The sequence below is a fragment of the Microtus oregoni genome, unplaced genomic scaffold, assembly GCF_018167655.1.
Source record: "Microtus oregoni isolate MIOR12 unplaced genomic scaffold, Mior012 000045F_ref0000178, whole genome shotgun sequence".
NCBI classification, from domain to species: domain Eukaryota; kingdom Metazoa; phylum Chordata; class Mammalia; order Rodentia; family Cricetidae; genus Microtus; species Microtus oregoni.
Window position 1 is genome coordinate 10,499,078 of NW_024543219.1, and position 18,961 is coordinate 10,518,038.

General features: G+C 44.2%; 1 protein-coding gene across 1 annotated transcript; it reads left to right on the forward strand.

The window, feature by feature from the left end:
- Positions 1 to 7,875: 7,875 nt before the first annotated feature.
- On the forward strand, positions 7,876 to 17,837 carry Ptger2 (prostaglandin E receptor 2). Its single transcript, XM_041634156.1, has 2 exons — positions 7,876 to 8,718; positions 16,443 to 17,837. The coding sequence occupies exons 1-2, from the start codon at positions 7,876 to 7,878 to the stop codon at positions 16,686 to 16,688; spliced, it is 1,089 nt and encodes a 362-aa protein (XP_041490090.1). The 3' UTR covers positions 16,689 to 17,837.
- Positions 17,838 to 18,961: the final 1,124 nt, after the last annotated feature.

The following is an 18,961-nucleotide window of genomic DNA, read 5'->3' on the forward strand; positions in this document are numbered from 1 at the left end:
AGGTGGCATCTGGATGACAGAGCCCTTGTCTAAGACACAAATGAAAGGAAATGAGAGAGGAAGGAAGAAGGGAGGAAAAATGGTCTTTCTTAAGAACTGAGGCAATCCCGCTGTCCCACACTGGGAGGAGTGCTTATTAGGTCACTACGGTTCAGAAAACAGAAATGATTGTTCCTGCATTACTATACAGAAAGGACTTGGATGGTAGCAAAGACGGTGGCTGTGACCATGTTATATGTACTGCAGGGCAGAAAAACCTCCAAGGGATGCTTCCGACTAGAAATGCTGAAGTGGTACCTTTATACTTTATTTGTTTGTTTGTTTATTTTTTGGTTTGGTTTGCTGAGGCAAGGTTTCTCTGTGTAACTTTGGAGCCTGTCCTGATACTCACTCTGTAGACCAGGCCAGCCTGGAACTCACAGAGATCCTCCTGCCTCTGCCTCGCTCCCAAGTGCTGGGGTTAACCGCGAGCGCCACCGTCGCTTGGTTTTACTTTAAAGTTTTTATAACTAGGTAAAATCAGATTTTTCTTATTTGCAAATGAAGCTTTGTAGGGGATGAGTTCTTATGCTGCTCCTCTAGGTGGAACCCAAGTGCTGGAATATTGTGAAAATGAACCTCCTCAGGCCTCTATCCCCAGGCGTCAAGATTTTAGAGATGCAGGGGAGCTGCAGCAGAAAACGCTACTGTGACAGCGAGACCCTTAAGCTCAGCTTCAGCCACGGGCAGAAGATAACCCTACATGGAATCTTCAGCTAGCACTTTGGCGTCAAGTGCCTGCCATCCTAGTACTTGGGAGACTGAGAAAGGAGGACCTCGCTTGTGAGGCTACAAAGTGAGTGAGACACTGTGCTGTCTCAAAACACAAGACAGCACATCGCAAAATAGAACAGACCCCTGACATCTATGTCCCATGCACTGGCAGTTGCAAAATAAAAAATAAAAAAAAAATTAAAAAAAAAGGGTTTAGCTTTGGACAGTCCTCGAGTTTCATTTGGCTCAGCCTCTTTCTACCTCTGAATTGATTTTAAATTAAGGTACATAATCTCTTCCCTGTAACCCAGTTTTATACCAAAGCTACTTAGAACCAGAAGCAGCTTCTTGAGAATTTTTTATTTCTTCTTCCATTTTCATGGGGCCCAGACAACAATCAAGGCAATGAAAACTGGGACACGAGGAACTTGAGAAGTTTTCAGAGGTTTTGGTACAGAACTGGGAAAAACTTCAGACATTCTGGGCTCACAGGCGGGAAATCAGCAAGTGGGTATGTTCATCCTAAAGTCTAGAGGTGGAAATGGCCCATCAAACTCTTATTTGGGGGTGGCTTGCTCAAGAAGCTCATTTCTCCTTCAGTCTGATGGGTGAAATGAAGGAGTGGGCTGGTTTGCTGCCATTTTAGGTGTGACGTCTTGCCCTAGACAGGTGTTGCACTCCTTGCCTGCTTGGAGGCGCCTCCTCCCCGCTCCAGTTTGCTCACCCCAAATAGATGTGTGCATGCTAAAAAAATACATGATTATAGAAAAGCAAGAGAAACACATGATATAGCATATTGCTACCACGGAGAAATTGCTACTATGGATACCTTGGCTCGCCTCCTCCTAACCACAGGTGAGTGAGGTGTCACTGGAGTGTGAGGGTCTTGTTACCTGCTTGTTTCACTCAACTTACACACACACACACACACACACACACACACAGAGAGAGAGAGAGAGAGAGAGAGAAAGAGAGAGAGAGAGAGGCAGAGAGAGAGAGGCAGAGAGAAAGAGAGAGAGAGAGAGAGTTCCACCTGTCTAATTTTAGTCTAAATGCAAATTTCTGTTTTCAAAATGCTCTCTTATGTTCCTTCTGTTCAGACCACAACCTGGCTTCAGACCTTGTTTTGCTCAGAACCCACCTTCTTCTTGGAAACACACTATCCTTCTTGACTGGCTATCCCTTCTGGATGCTGGCTTCTGCCTTCTATCCTGCTCCACTTGACCTTATTTGGATCTGATGTAAAAGAAGACGTGACTTCCAGTTATGTCTTAGATCTAGAATGTACCAGAAGTTGTACTTCCTGTTGTTTTTTTTTTTTGTTCAACTCAGAGAAAATAAGCATTGATTGGACATTATGATTTACTTTGGGGTATTGACAGTTTTGGCTTTTAAAAAATATAATACATATATTACATTTTTGTGTGCATGACTGTGCGCATGCATGTACATGTGCACACACATGAACAGCACAGTGCATCATGTGGCAGATAGAAGACAACTTTTGGTGGTCAGCTCTTTCCTTTGACCATGTGATTCCAGGGATCAAACTCAAGTAGTGAGTCCTGATGGCAAGTGCCTTTACCCAGTGAGCTTGTTGGTCCAACTGGAGCTTTTCATTGAACCATTAGTCCCTCTTTCTCCCGAGCCATAAGAAAGGTGATATGGGAAGTCCTTCTGTAATTGTGCTACTTTTATTGGTTAATGAATAAAGCTGTTTTGGCCAATGGCTTAGCAGAGTAAAGCAAGGCAGGAAATCTGAACAGGGATATAGAGAGTAGGCAGAGTCAAAGAGATGTCTGTCATAAAGCTGCCAAAAGAGAAGGACACACTGGAACCTTAGGAACCTTACCAGTAGGCCACAACCTCATAGTAATGCACAAATTGATATAAATGGGTTAATTTAAGATGTACGTGCTAGCTAGGAATATGTTAGAGTCATTGGCCAAACAGTGTTATAATTAGTAAAGTTTCTGTGTGATTATTTGCGTCTGAGAGGCTGGGAAATGAATAGGCAGTCTTCACCTACAGAGGGGAATCCCTGTAGTGTTACTTTTGTCTTATGTGACTTTCTAGGTCCCAACACCCACATACTTACATATCTTAAGAGTAAATTAACATACTTAACTCAATCACTAATTTTATTAGGAATTAGAGGATGTAGTTTTTCTGATTCTGTCTTGCATTCTACATTTTACGTGAACAGTCTACTTTACAGTACAACTTTCATTACTTGAACCTATTTAGTTACCTTAAGATACATTTCTTATAGAAAGTTTGAATACTGTTTAATTGTCTCCATGATTACCAATTTTCAAACCAGGAAGTAAATGTGCCTTCCTCTTCAAATAAGATCTCTCTCTCTCTCTCTCTCTCTCTTTAACAAATGTTTTTGACTAATCCAAAAGTTGTTTCCAGCCTCTTCTTTGCCTGTTTCAATGCTCCTGGAAAGCCTTTTGCTTTTCTAGTGAGAAAGCAGGTGAGGGAGGAGGGAAGCAGGTCTTCACTGAAGACAAAATGCCCGAACCTGTGGAGGAGCTGTATGGTAGCTTTGCTCACATCATCCAAGCCAAACAGAAACTGTCATCTAGAATCCTTGCATGGTCCCAGTCTAGTGATGATCACAAGTGACATGTCACATGTGACCTGAAGAGCAGCCAAGAAATAGCATTATGGTGTCCCTGCTCAAAAGAAACAAATGTAAAGCCCCGGACATGTTGGTGGCTTTCACACACTCCCCCTGATCTTGCTTCATAACATCATCTGGGCTTGAACCTCCTCAGTCTCCATCAGTGGTATCTTCAAGTCTCAAGCCGGAACCACATCTTTAGATCATCAAGCTTTTTCTTAGGGGTACTGATGCCACTAAGGCTGAAATTAGTAAAGACACAGCAGGTCCAGTTTACCCTCTAAGACTTCAGTCCTCCGTGGGCTCTAGTTTACCTTCATAGTTCTGGTCTGCTCTTGCTCTCCTGTGCACCCAGAGGTCCACTCTGACTGCCATTCTAATTTGTCCTGAATGTGATTCAGGCTCAAAACAAGAACCAAATATAGCCACAAACATTGTGGTCTCCCCCATCAATCTCCACATCAGGTAGGACCTAAGGCAACATGTATAAATTTTGAAATGAAAAGAAGTATTTTATATATCAGCTTCCTGGTAGAAGGGTCACATGTGGCTTGAAATGTACCAGACTGACTAAGCATATTTTGAGAAACTATAATTTTATCTTTAATTAATTTAAATTTAAACTGTCATGTGGCTACTGACTAGATTATTGAGCAATGCAAGCTTTGTACTGAATAATGAATTCCGCATTCTTTATTGCTAAAGATTCTCTGGCTGAATCTTTTTTTTTTTTTTTTTATTTTCGAGACAGGGTTTCTCTGTAGCTTTTTTTGGTTCCTGTCCTGGAACTAGCTCTTCTAGACCAGGCTGGCCTCGAACTCACAGAGATCTGCCTTCCGAGTGCTGGGATTAAAGGCGTGCGCCACCACTGCCCTGCTCTGGCTGAATCTTGACTTGCCTAGGAAGGAACCTGCACCTTCAAGGGGAAGATCCTGGCTACACAAATCCAAAGCGTGAGGAATGACAAAGTTGGAGGACAGGAAGCACCCATCAGCAAGAAGCCTAGAAGCAAGAAAACTGGTCCTCTGTAAACTGCCGCTGAAAACCATTCGTTAAATCCCATCTCTCCGATTTTCAGTGACTTCTGTCTGCCAGAGGGAAGCAATGCGACCCTTGTCTTGTTTACTAGAGGGCACAGGTGGCGCTCTTAGAGCTCTCTTCAAAACAAATTGGTAAGACGTGCAAAGAAATCATGAAGCAAAGATTTGGTGTTTTGAAAGATGGGGCTAATACAAGCAGAACCATGCAAGCACTGACGTCGGCTTCCTCTGTGTAGTTCTCCTTCCCTTCATGTCTACCTTCGCCTTCTTTTGAATAATGACCTACAGCAGCTTGTCTTTCAAAGCCCTTGAGTTACAGATTAAAAGAAAACTATGAATTTTAGATTTCAAGAAATATGTATGTGTCAGAGTTCTTCAGAGAAATAGAAGAGTATGTGTGTTCTGTATACACAATCATATGATACATAATGTTTTTATCAGTAGTGTACGTCACACTTAAACCACAAATCTGCCTAGCAACAACCTTCTCAAACTGTTATCCCAGCCTTTAATTTACACGCAGGTCTCTATGTGAGTCTACTTGTAAATTTGATGTTGTAGTTGGAAGAGGTCTCGAAACTGGAAAGTGGAGGGTTCGGATTCTAGGCAGTCTGAAGGCCTGAGAATCAGGAACGCAAAGGGCAGATCAAGGCCCCAGATTAGTCTGGGAATCCACCCTCCTCTACGTTTCTAGTTCTGTTCAGCACCCAACAGACCCGAGGAGGTCCACCTACACTGGACTTCATTAGTCAGTCCACAGGAGAGGATATTTAGTTCTTTTAGAACTCCTTCCCAGGACACAATCGGGCTGTTTAATCAGCCCCTGAGCACCCCATGCTTGGCTAAGTTGACACAAAATTACTAATCACATGGTGTTCCCCAAATACAATGGCCTCACAAACAGGAACTGAAAATTAGCAAAGCTTTATGGCTCAATTCTAGAACTGAGGGTGTTAGTATGTTTTCTGTTAAGAATCTCTAGACTCTGGATAAACTGACATTGTACGGAGAGATGGTGACACTACAGTTAGAGACAAGAAGAAGTCGCTTTAACTGCACGATGAGACTTGATTTACTGGAACAAACCTGATGGCCTTAGCTGAGGAAGTAGGAGTAGCAAATTAAACCTCCTGCCAGACTTCTGAAACTGCTACCTCTCTCTGTCCAAATACTGGAACAATCAAACAAACAAAAATGGTAACTTGAGAATGTAGCAACTGAAAGCATGTAGCCCAATAGAGAAACTGGTGAGATATGAACTCCCAAAATTAGAAGAGCCAGCTCTGATCTATGTCTTGTGGCAAATCCACCCATAAGTAGGGATTACTCACTGAGCCCCAAAGCCACCTGTACTGTAGAAAAACTTCCTGGCACCTGAGATCACAAATTCCCTGCTTAAATGTTTGCCTTCAGCTTGTTTCCAGGCTTCACACTAGCTTCTCCCCATCCCCGCCAGCTTTACCCAAGGATGTCCCATATGCATGGGGTCTATATCCTAGGATCTGAGGGGCTGTCTTTGAGGAAGGGATGTAGACAGAGCTTGGTCATCAGAAACTAGTTTGTCCACCCACCTCTGTGAGTATCTTCTCACAGTGTACAACTGAGACGGGGTGGAGACTAGCAAGTTAAAGGCAAAGTTTGGGGTGAGGCTCTGCAATTGTTCTCTGGCATCCATTAAAGTCAGAGGAGTCCTGCCACCATGCACTCATCTAGCGAAAAGCTAAAGACAAATATATAGAAACAGTGCAACAAGAGGCTTTGGCTATAAGTGGCCTATGAAAATGGAAAGTGTACAAAAGCATTTGGAAAATGAACACAGTGGGAAAAAAAACTGCAACAGAATCACGCCAATTCTTCTCATTCACACAGTCGCTTGGGATGAGATGGGGAATGGTTCACCTTGGGTGGCTCGGTTGAGGATGCTACTGCCCGGCAGCTTGCAGCCTGAAAGAAAACTAGAGTTTTGACACCCACTCCACCAGCGCCCTAAGAAGGTTAGCACTGGAGTGAATAGCTGCTGTTGCGGGAAAATGAACCTGTAGGCTTCACAAATAAATTCTGCTTCCCTTATTTTGCTAGAAAACCCTCTCTCGGTCCTCCAGTCCCCAGGCCAGAATCATGGTAAAGTCAAGGAAGCAAGATGCGCTCTGCAATTCATCTTTCCTTTGCTTTTTTCTTTGTACCAGGCTCCTGTGCAAACCTGTCTTGAAGCAGTCTCTTTTCTCATGTGAAATATGCCTTTTCAAGTAGCATATGATTGCCTACATTGTCTGTCAAGCTGGATTTGAAAATTTCAAAACATCGGTGCGCTTTCGCTACTCTGTAACTATGACAACAGGTGCTAAGCAACTATTTGTGTCAGCTCCATTGTGAAACTGGCCAGTTAGCAACACACTCCCAGGAATGAATCTTTCCAATAGGCCTTCATGGTTAACTGACCATGAGAGGATAAATGAAAGGCTAAACAGCCTATCAACAGTTTCTTCAAGATTGGCTTGAGTTGAGTAGAGGAACGCTAAAGTGCAGTTTCGATCTATGGACACAAACATGATTCTAGACGATCACAAAAACCTCTCCCGTTTGTTTTGTTAAGGTTGCTTAAGCAAGTTGTCATTTGTTATAGTGTTGGCATAGGAAAAAAAAATTCTGGTAACTGACTCAAAGCTATTAACTGTACAACAGGACGTTCTGTGATGGTGTGTATAGTTCCATTCTGTGGATGAACCGGCTTACTTTCACTTCCTTCCGGTTTTTGTCTCACCCATGTTGAGTATCTTCTTGGGAATGTAAAAAAAAAATGCAAAGCAACAACCTCTCTCATATTGTTCTCACTTCAAGTTGTCTTGAAGTCTTAGTTCCTTTGTTCTTTACATCTCACAGGACTGGGTCCTCCTAACTTCTGTTTAGTGAGTTAGTTTGCTATTCTGTTACCTCAGCCTTACTACCCTGCACTGGTTCCCAGCCGTCTGCTAGGGCTAAAGGCTTCAGAGCTGAAGTCAGACGACCCTACAAGCATCCTGGATGCTCCGCGGGAATGAAGACCCTACAAGTCAGCTCAGGGTGGACGCTGGACCCCCTTCTAGAGCCCAGCTAGTGCATCTCGCCTTGTTCCCCCACCAACAACCCCAGCAGCAGCTCGCAAACAATGGAAGTTGCTTGCCTGACAGCCACTACTGGACCTGCCCCCAGACGGCGCGGGCATGGGGGTTGTGGGCTACCCCTCAAAGCTCTCCCCAGCAGCCAGAGCGGATGAGGCGCAGGAACCTCGAGGGCGACCTGATGATGCTTCAGGGAAGTGGCCACTGGGCGCGCAAGCGGGAGACCCGGGCGAAGCGGCCCTTGGCGCGAGCTGGGGGCCGGAAGGGAGCTCTGGATTTCGGTCCCTCCCCTTTTCCCTTCTGTGTCTTGGAGCACCGGGGCCCTCAGACCCTCTTGCTGTCCAAGCCCTCCACCATGGATAATGCCTCCCATGACTCCGGGCAGACGGAGGACTGCCAGAGTAGACAGTGGCTCCTCCCGGAGGATAGCCCAGCCATCAGCTCAGTGATGTTCTCGGCCGGGGTTCTGGGGAACCTTATTGCGCTGGCGCTGCTGGCACGCCGTTGGCGCGGGGACACGGGGTGCAGTGCCGGCAGCAGGACCTCTATCTCCTTGTTCCACGTGCTGGTGACAGAGCTGGTGCTCACCGACCTGCTGGGGACCTGTCTCATCAGTCCGGTGGTCCTGGCTTCCTATGCGCGGAACCAGACACTGGTGGCTCTGGCTCCCGAGAGCCGCGTGTGCACCTATTTCGCCTTCACAATGACTTTCTTCAGTCTTGCCACGATGCTCATGCTCTTTGCGATGGCCCTGGAGCGCTACCTCTCCATCGGACACCCTTACTTCTACCGGCGCCGTTTCTCGCGTCGTGGGGGCCTGGCGGTGCTGCCAGTCATCTACGCGGTCTCTTTGCTCTTCTGTTCCCTACCGCTGCTCAACTACGGGGAGTACGTCCAGTACTGTCCCGGGACATGGTGCTTCATCCGGCACGGGCAGACTGCATACCTGCAGCTCTATGCCACGGTGCTGCTGCTGCTCATCTTGGCGGTGCTCGCCTGCAACTTCAGCGTCATCCTTAACCTCATCCGCATGCACCGTCGGGCCAGGAGAAGCCGCTGTGGATCATTCGGCCGTGGCATGGGTGGCCCTGGGTCGCGCAGGAGAGGAGAAAGGACTTCGATGGCGGAGGAGACGGACCACCTCATTCTCCTGGCCATTATGACCATCACCTTCGCCATCTGCTCCTTGCCTTTCACAGTAAGTCCTTCGTTTGTTTCCACAGCCCAGCAGCATGCAGCTGCCTCAAACTCCCTTCACCTACCCGTTCTACCTCCGGGCACTCACTGGCAACTTGGAAAACAAAGTGCCCTAATTTATAAAGGTCTATTGCCATCATTGCTTTCCCTTTTCACCTTTGCCCACTTCCTTCCGCCCCCAGCGTTTACGCATGAACTTTCCTAAGAGAGCAGTTCTTCTATGCCCTACAGGAACCTTCTCCATGGTCCCTTCCCTGGGTTGGTTGGTAACTGAAGAGGAGGGAGTCCTTCCAGGGTAGGACGGTTGTCCTGTTATAAGCCAACCACTGGAGTTCAGTTTGCAGGGCTTGAAGCCTCATCCCTTGGTGCTTTCATTTCTCCCAGGCAAAATGTAGTTGCGGGCCCATAGCATTCAGAGACTCCTTGGTGGAGAAGTTTACAGCCGCTTGCATTCGACTTTAGGAATTTTAAGGCCAAAAATCTAGTTGAGAGACTCACCAGTTTACATATTAGAGTACATGTCTGTGTGGTCATGAAAATGAGAGGAAAGGATCAACTGTTACATAGTGCTTTTTTCATCCCTCACAGGAGACACTTGTAACCTCAAATTATTCTCTTAATGTCACTGTCAGGAATATAGACAGATGTTAGCCATTCTGTAGCTGTGCACTTGATGCACACGAAGGAACTTGCAGCAACAGCTGGTACATCTCAGGGAAGCAGAGCAAAGGCTTCCTGGGCAATGGAGGCAGGGCCAGGGTAGAAGTGTGGGTGCTGTGCGGTTAGAGGGACCATTAGCTCTAAACAAATTAGTTCTAAAAATAGATCCTGAGCTCCTAAAGTCTAATGTGGAAGCAGAATTGAATTTGGAGCCTTCTGACCTCTCATGGAGAGCAATAAACTGGGGATTTGGGAAATGATGGTATGAATGGTGGCTAAGGGAAGATGAACCACATAGAAGCTACAGTTGTCTCTCTTTCCTGTCTCCTGCCCTCATCAATGCTTCTGATTGGTATCATCTACTTTTCCTTGGGGACATAAAGAGATTCGGATATGAACCACGTCCCCAAAGAACCCCCGTTCTCAACCATATTCTCTTTGCTCTGCTCCCCGTTACCCTCACACTGGTAGCTCTGTCCCTGGAGCAGATGGTCTGAATTGGTAAGTTATACTTAGTGGGGAATAAGATGGAGTTGGGCTGTGGAAGGTAGCAACTCCCTAGGCACCCCAGCAGGAGAGTTTGTGTAGTGAAATGTGGTTTAGAAACCAACATGGCTCCTAGGCTTCAGCTTTATAGGTAGAGTGTTTTATATTTGGGACCACTGACCATTTTTTACTCAGAATAGCAAGAACTGTTTTTGCTACTTTCCTCAGAAGTATGTCAGACTCTAGCCAGCAAAAAGTAGCATTCACAGCCAGAGCTGGTGGGACCCCGGTCAGTTCTGCAGTTCTCTGGCCACGGAAAAAGATGGGACTCAGAAAATCCAGAGTTAGCAATGAACTGCTAATATCAGCCATCTTCCCAGGTTATGAGCAGTGGAGTCCTTCCTTCTAGGATGTCAGTCCAGGGCCTCCAAAGTTCAGGAACTAAAACTCTCAAAATAGAAAAATGAAAACGTTCAGTATACTGAGATGAATTCAGTTCAGCCTAGCGTACCACTACTGTGACACCTAAAGACTTAGGGTTCTGAGGGTGCATTTTTACATCAACTCGCTATCTTCACACCAACCTCCAAGATGTATCCTATTGTGTAGATGAGTCAAGTAACTTCCTCCTGGGCCCACAGCTAGGGAGTAGCAGAGCTGGATGCAATGTATTAATAGTAATAGTATCTAAAAGAAAGTTCTCATTTTAAGAGTAACATGGGAGAAGATCCAATTATGGTTTCACAAGAGAATTGGGAATACATAATAAATATTTGGACCACCTTGTCTCTTTATTCTAACTTTTACTAGCTTTAAAAATAAAACAGCCTGTTAGCGCTGTCCCCCCCCCACACACACACATGCTAATACAATCATGTTGCTTCATTTTCTTTCTCTGCAGTCCTGTGAAATACAAGCCTGGGACTGAGATTTTAGGAGATTGGCTAGTGTAAATGCTAGTCTAAATTAAGAAATAATCAGATTAGCCCTCACATAAAACCTTCCTTTGATGCCCATAAAACATTTCTTCGGTGACTTAAAAAGCATGTGATGTGGTGCTTAGGACTTTGATTGTCCAGTATGAAATCATACATGAGACCAACAACATGTCCAAACTATTTATTCATTATGTATAAATTAATATATTCCTCCTTATGTTAATCAACTGTTATCATCATTTCACAGTGACAAATAAAGCTGTTTTTCTTCCTGAAATGGAACAGCGCAAGGGAAACATATGAACCTTCCATTCTTGTCTCAAATACTCTCTGTTTCTCAATTTCCAACCCTTGCTCAGCTAGCTACTTTCTCAGCACTTTGATAGTTGTGCTTAGCTTCTGGGCATTTTAAACTCTTCTCCACATGCCACTAGGATAAAGCGCTTATGCATTTTATTCAGTTCTAAAATTTCAAGAACCTGCCATTGACTCACTTAAAAAAAATATCTTTTTTTTTTTTTACAAATTTTCCAGGGATAGAATTTCTAGGCAAATCTGATTAGTGGAAATCTGATCTTCACACTATAGAAAAATTTGAAGCAAACAATCCTGGAGTTTCCTGTTCATTGCTGTTCATTTCTGGTTTCCCTCGTGCCAAATGTCAGGTAAACAGGTGGTGAAAGTCACAAGGGTATAAACTATAAGCTTCAGGTAGTGATGGAAGAGAAACCTAGAAGTCTCTGGGTGCCCATGGAGAACTTAGTGTGGTGATATGTAAGTGAATGTTCATAAGCAGCTGGAATGCCCTTCATCATTGAGGTATCATTAGTGATGTGTTTGACAATTGTCGCAACCGTTGAAATACGCATTTCCTTTTAAGAGAACATTCCTCCGTGTGAGTGTTTTCAGTTGATATCTTTTGCTCCACCAATTTGCTATTCTGCAGTGGTGACTGTAAATACGGACACAGTTCTGGTGGTTTTTTAAAATACAGTCTGTAAGAAGCATCGCCTTTTTCCCCCGACAGAGAATTAGAGCTCTTTATCCTCACAGTTAGGTGGATCTTTGCTGTTATTTCAGACTAGGATTTCAGCTTTAAAAAAAAAAAAAAAAAAAAAAAACACCATGCTTTTGAGATCACCTCCTTCTCTTTCGCACACCAACATCACAGTGTGAACTTAAAAACAATAGCTACCATGTCTCAGGACCACCAGCCAACACATCTCTTTCTAGGTAGGGGCTTAACTCTCAGTTAATCACAGCTTGCTCTGTGGGCTTGGCCTCTCCTGTCCCATTTTGAGTTTCTGACCTTTAATCCCCATTCAGATCTTGAGCTTGTGTCCACTGTACCACAATTCCCATCACTGGGCTCACTAAGCTGCATTCCTCTGACAGCTTTGCTACCTAAACTGGTCCCTAAATTGAGAACAGGGTTAAGCACTGTGAAACTAGGACCCTTGTGTAATATGAAGGCCAGAGAAAGGGAAAGCGGTTAGGGAAGGCTGAAACTTCCTGTGGACAAGGGGTGTTGATTTCTGCTCCATGGGCGGTACATGTGATACTGTCTGAGGCCTTGGATGAGTATGTTTTCTCTGCCAATGAGGAAATTTAAAGGCAGGGAGAATCTCCAGTGTAACGGGTAACAGCAGGGAAAGGCCTCAGACACAGCAGACAGAGTCAACAAGTGAAGAAAGGCATTTATTCGGGGAGAGGAAACACAAAGCAGAGGTGAGCTGGGGAAGCTGAAGCCCCGCCTCTCCCGGAAGGAAGCCTGGGTTTCAGGGTCTGTGAGGAGCCTTCCCCAACTCAGTGTTGCTCTGTCTGACCAAAGACAAGGAGGCCATTAGCTCCACAAGTTTGAGGTAAACGTGCCCTGATCCAGCCTCGAACTTGTTTTGCTGGTCCTTCAGCAGAGGTACGGTAGTGGGGAGGGGGATTGACTAGTGGGGAAAAAGACAGAACTTTAGGTCTTTGTCTTCAGTCATATGTATAAAGAAAAGGCTGGGAGTTTGTCAACATTATGTATTTATGGCTCCTTTCCCTATCTGTCTGCCTCTGTCCGACTCCCTCCTGGTCCTTCACATGGATCACACCTACACCAGCTGTGAAATATGTTAGGGGACTCCTGGGTGGGGGAGTCACACCTACACCAGCTGTGAAATATGTTAGGGGACTCCTGGGTGGGGGAGTCACACCTACACCAGCTGTGAAATATGTTAGGGGACTCCTGGGTGGGGGAGTCATACCTACACCAGCTGTGAAATATGTTAGGGGACTCCTGGGCGGGCGAATCCTGCTGTCCATCATTTCCTCAGAGCCACTGTCCTGGGCTGTTTCAACCCAGAGCTGTAGACTTCAGCAGTGAGTCGCCATTGCACTTTCAAGGCACACAGTGCCAAGGCCATTCTCATGCTGGAGCCATATTCATGCCGCGGATTTTTGTTTTTGTTTTTCTTATGAAGTAAAGTAGGGTTAAGTTTCCATGTACCACAGACATGTTTAGGGAGAAAGGATTTCTTTAAAGCATGGCCCACCACCACCACAACAAGAACAACAAATTAAGAGTTAATTGTGCAATGCCTGTAGCTAGGAGACCACAACATCTTTCGAAAGACAGATGAACAGAGAGTAAGTGCTGCCTGCAAGTTAGCTGTTGGTAAGTGTTGATGAAAGGGAAGCCCCATGGAGAAGAGCCAAACAGAGACTTTGAAAAGTCTCCATCTCTAAAGAGAAGAGGGATAGTCACAGGCCTTCGTGACACCCTTGAACAGAAGTGTCAGGTGGTCACTCGTCAATCTCACAGGAAGCTTTGTCTCAAAGGTTTTGTATGCCCGTGCCCAGATACTGCCTCAGGACAGACACAGAAGTTGGAGCTCCATCACTGCAGTTTGACTCCTAAGGCAAAGTAACTAGTCTTCTAGCCTCGGCTTCCTTCTCTCTAAAATGAGTCTGCACTCCTGTGGGGAGGCTATCAGATCACCCCCGCCACTGAAGCCCATGGTTTAGCCAAGACTGACTATGCCAAAGAAGAAAAGCAACTGAATGTTTTATATCTTCCCAAGTGAAGCGCTCATTCACTCTAGAATTCTGAACCCACTTCATATAGGATTAAAGATAGGAGAATAGTTTAAATGATAGCCCCTGACCATTGCCAGCTTTCCAGGGGCGGCTGCCTCAGACATGGCCGAAACAGCAGGTTCCTGTCTGCATCACTCAATATGTACCACAGTCTTTGCAAAACCGGGGGCAGGGGTCAAGCAGGTAACTCACTGGATTCATTAAACTAGGACCTGGCATTTTCTTACTGGTCAATTTCTTTCTGGTCAATGCCAGAAGGAGAATGCATTCCCACCAACCTCCAAATTTAAATTCTAGAACATCACCAAAACATCACTCCTGTGTCTCTCCTATGTCAACTGTTTGTTAAGAACTGAGGATCAGCCATAGGGAGAGAGGAAGGTCCACACTTTGAGTTTGGAGGTAGGTGGTGGTAATAGGTACTTTTTTTTTTACATTAACGTCAGTCAAGTTCATTTCCAAGAAGAGATTCATGAAAAATTCAGGCAGTGCCAGTGCATACATAGGTGAGGATGCAGAAGAGTCAGGGAGATGGCAAGGTCTGGGCTGTGGTCTTTATTGGGGTTTCTGCAGGAAAGACATGTCAAGGTAAAAGGATTCGGATGGCAAACTTGGGTAATTATGACAGGCTGTCAGCTACAAGGCAGTCCTTGGTTGCCTGTTAACAGGACCCTGGATCGTTAAGGAGAGAACATTACTATGAGTTGGGGGGTCTATGGAGGAGGTATATCTCAGGACTGGTTAGTAATGTGTGTAGCAAAGACATACTCATTGTGGAGTCCTTTGTTGGTTGCAATAATTAGCCATCCTAAGGAGGGGCATTCTCTCCCGCAACTACAGACTTTTAGATCTCTAAACCTCACAATAGAGTTGGGAATATAGCTCGTGGTAGAATGCTTGCCAAACATATATGAGACCCCAAGTTCAAGTCCCACACCATAAAGAAAAAAATTCACATGATAAAATATCATGATATATAAAAACTGTAACTGAATATTTTGCATCCAAAATAGCACAGCAGACTAGAAGACTAGTGCCCCATTGCATAGCCCTACCTAACTCTTCTCTCTGAGGTCTGAGAAGCCCACCATCAATTCTTCTTTTTCCTTACTCATCTGCCAACTCTTTTCTCCATTCCTCATGCCAAGATTCTCTGGCATAAACACCTCTGGCTGCCAAACCTTCCTGCTATTGTCCTAACATAAGCAACCCAAAGATGACTACTTTTCTCTCGCCCTCCAATCTGTTTGGTACATCCAGTTCCCAGATGCTGCGGAGTAAGTACGGGAGAAAGGGAAGGAATGAGTTGTTTCGGGGAAAAGTATCAGAGAAGTGGTTGGCTTCCCTACGTCACAGACTAGGCCAGAGGATCCCTGGCACACCAAGAATTACTGTGTTAGTTAGATGATGAGGTGTGGTCCACGTTCGAACTCTTCCTCTCTGTAGGCTGGAATGAAGAGGTATAGCCACCAAGTCCATACCACTCCCTGCCAATCTGCTGCACTGAGTCAAAGGAGAGCACCAATACCGGTCTGGAAATGCCAATCCACGTGTAAAAGTGTGTCTGTCCACTTCCCAGAGCTTAAGACATAATTCTGCAGGCCCCTCCTGCAGCACTGACCTGGATGTAATATGCACTGAGCGCATACCAGTTCCAGAAGTCTTGGATTTGCACCCTTCCTAGGCTACTAGCCAGCCTTAGATCCATGGCAAGTGCCCCTGTGTCCTCCTTGGTGAAGTGAGGTCACAACTCACCTACTCTGTAGAGCACTATTACAGGAGCTCTGTTGGCACAGCCCAAGTGTTGCTTCCGATGACCTGTGAGGACAGGCTCACAGTCTCTTCCCACGATACTAAAGTTACAGACAGACTTAAATTCAGGTCAAAGCAGTGCAATACTCAGAACCAGTTCTCCCACTGATATGCTCGCTTGCTCTCTCTTGCTGAATCGTGATAGTCACATCAAGCCAGATATCTAGAAGTGTAACGTTATTCTTAACATTTCTGAAACTTAATTCCTCATCTGCTATGGCTTCCGTAGGACTACAAAGAAAGCAGGTTAATGACCCAGTGTGTTTCACAGCACACATATTGTGCTATCGACAAACAGAAGCTACAAATAGTATCATCATGACTACAGATATTATTAAAATATTCTATTTGGCAAAGCACAATGGCTCACACCTGCAATCCTCACCTGAGAGGTTATAGGCAGATCATGCGGTTGAGGTCAGTTTGGGCTATATAATGAGATCATCTAAAGGGAAAGCAGATTCTATTCTAGGTGCCAAGAAAAGTTTATTAATTTCCCTCCATTCCCAGGGACAAGATTAGAAAGTTTTGTATATGATGCCAATGTTAACTGTAACCCTTAGAGTACTTGCTTTCATTAAGTTCACAGAAAAAAAAAAAGATTAAGTTATGATTTACATAGAAGATTTTTTCCACCCGCCCTTCCACTTGCTGCTACTACACAAAACAAGGCTGAATCTCAAGAGATGATGGGATCTAAGTCAGCTTGCTTACAATATAAAACTAACATTGTTTTTTTCTCTCCTTTCAGATCTTTGCTTATGTGAATGAAACCTCTTCCCGAAAGGAAAACTTGGACCTCCAAGCTCTTAGATTTTTATCAATTAACTCTATAATTGACCCTTGGGTCTTTGCCATCCTTAGGCCACCGGTCCTGAGACTAATGCGTTCAGTCCTCTGTTGCCGGACTTCATTGAGAACACAAGAGGTTTCACGGACTTCCTGTCCTACCCTGTCCAGTGCCACTAAACAGACTGACCTTTGTGGACAGTTATGAGGATGCACTTCACAAGGGAGCCTCTGCAAAGGCCTTTAAACAGCCTCCTTGGAGAAACGTGAAGAGCTGGCGTAGGAACAAAATGAAACTGCAAGGCCCTTCGTGGAAGATCTCAGAGGCTGTCTACAGCTCATGCTATGTGACCTTTGTAGGACAACCAGCTGCGTCTAAGACCCAGTTGATATAAGCTTTCCTGCTGAATAACCAAGCATGTGGTTTTGTAATTTGTTTAAAACTCTACGTGGTTCCTGTCTCCTGTTTTAAATTTTGATGCCACTGCTGTTATAAATGCAGTGTGCAGTCAGGCCAAGCGAAACTCATTCTCTAGGAAGTCAGTTCGTGCAAGCGATGAAGCAATCGAGACAGACAAGTTGCTGTCCTGTGATTGCTTAATGGACTCTATTTGGACCATGAACTTGAAAGTCATCAGTCCCTTTAACTGTAACGTTGTAACTTTGTGCCTGTGGGCGTCCTCTCCAATCAGGACTCTGCCACCCTGAGAGGGCTGCACTGATGTGGTTAAGGCCGGTTTGGTTCACCCTTCCCCTAGGAGCCTTGTCCTGGTATCAAGTTATTTATTTTGTGTTGTCTGTTGTGATGATGCTACTGAAGAAGACTAGAAATTTCCTTCTCAAAAAGAAATAGTAAAAGAATTAATTCTAATGAATGCTTTTCAGTTTTTGTTGGGGAAGCTTTTTCATAGTTGAGGCCAGATTTTAAAATCAAAATCTGAAAACTCGAGCCCATTCTTCAGGTATACTGGAATCCTTGTGGCGTTGATACTAGGGACAGGACTAACATCCACATCCACCTTACAAATGACTGACTGGGTCACAGCCAACTCTTCTGTCGGTATTTTTATTTAAGGAACATATTTTGACTCATACTACAGAAGAAACCATGTAACTGTGAGTCATAGCTCAATGTATTTCCAAACATTCGGCATGGTTTAAACTCAGCATTAAAATATTTCAGTGAGCGTGTACATGTTAGTCAGAGTTATGGTATAAACACATCTGAAACGCTACAAACTAAACTCTGAAAGAAAACGTGGAAAAGTGGAAGTCTTCAGCGTACTTATTCTCCAAGAATAGTTTGCAGTTAGCATAGGCATGGCGTCTGTAAGTGAAATGAAAGTTGAAAAAATTAAATTAGGGGTTTTTTTTGGGGGGGGGGGTGTTTGGTTTGGTTTGGTTTTTTGTTTGTTTGTTTAATTTTTTTTGGTTTTTGTTGTTGTTGTTGTTTGTTCTTCAAGACAGGGTTTAGAGCCTGTCCTGGAACTCACTCTGTAGACCAGGCTTCCCTCAAACTCACAGAGATTGTCTCTGCCTCCCAAGTGCTGGAATTAAAGGCGTGTACCACCATTGCCCAGCTCAAATTAATTCTTGGCAAGTTTTTAAAATGTGTGTTTGTTGTAAATTCAAGTTTTAAGATATTCAGTGGAGTTCTTGATATTCAAAGAGAGTTTTGCTTTCAATTTTCAGTCTTTTAACATGGTCAATTGGAGGGCAGATTGAATGGCAGATAAAATTATGGCATGGCTGATTTTTTCAAATTTAATTGTTTCTCAAGTTTCATTGTTTACTCAAAGCTATTTTCCATAATTAGTTATCAAACTTGGTGATCACTTAGAAAGACATCAAATACCTAAGCATCTCTGATACAAATTGTCTGTATCAAATTAGCTCTTACCTTTAATAAAATGAATAAATAATTCACCTTTGTATAAATTTAAGCATGGCAGGCAAAGTTTAACAACTAAAAATCTAGACAGGTCTAAATAAATACCCCCCTCCACCCAGTGTTTCATGCCAAGAAATTATACCCAGGGAAACAATGAGGCCTGCGGTATGATCCTCAAGCATAAAATTCTGATTATTTTGAATCTGGAATTTTGATTCTTTTTATCAGATGTCTTCGTAAAATCTCAGAGTGAAAAATTATTAACACTCAGGCAACACTGTCCCCCTGCACCCATTCCAGAGCAATACCTAAGAATTTTTTGAAATGGGCATATTACAATGGGAACAAAATGATACACTTGGAAGCTCACAATATCATAATTTAAGCCACTTAAATTATTTATTAATTAATTATTATGGCCAATTTTAAGCATGGCTTGCATGTATTTTTTTTGTATGTGTGCCTGCACAGGTTGTTGGGAATTATCCTTCACGGTTTTCTACTTTATTCACTGAGGTCGAATCCTTCGGTCAAATGAAGAGCTCACCAATATAACCTCACCAGTTTAGCTAGACACGTTGCTCTGGGGG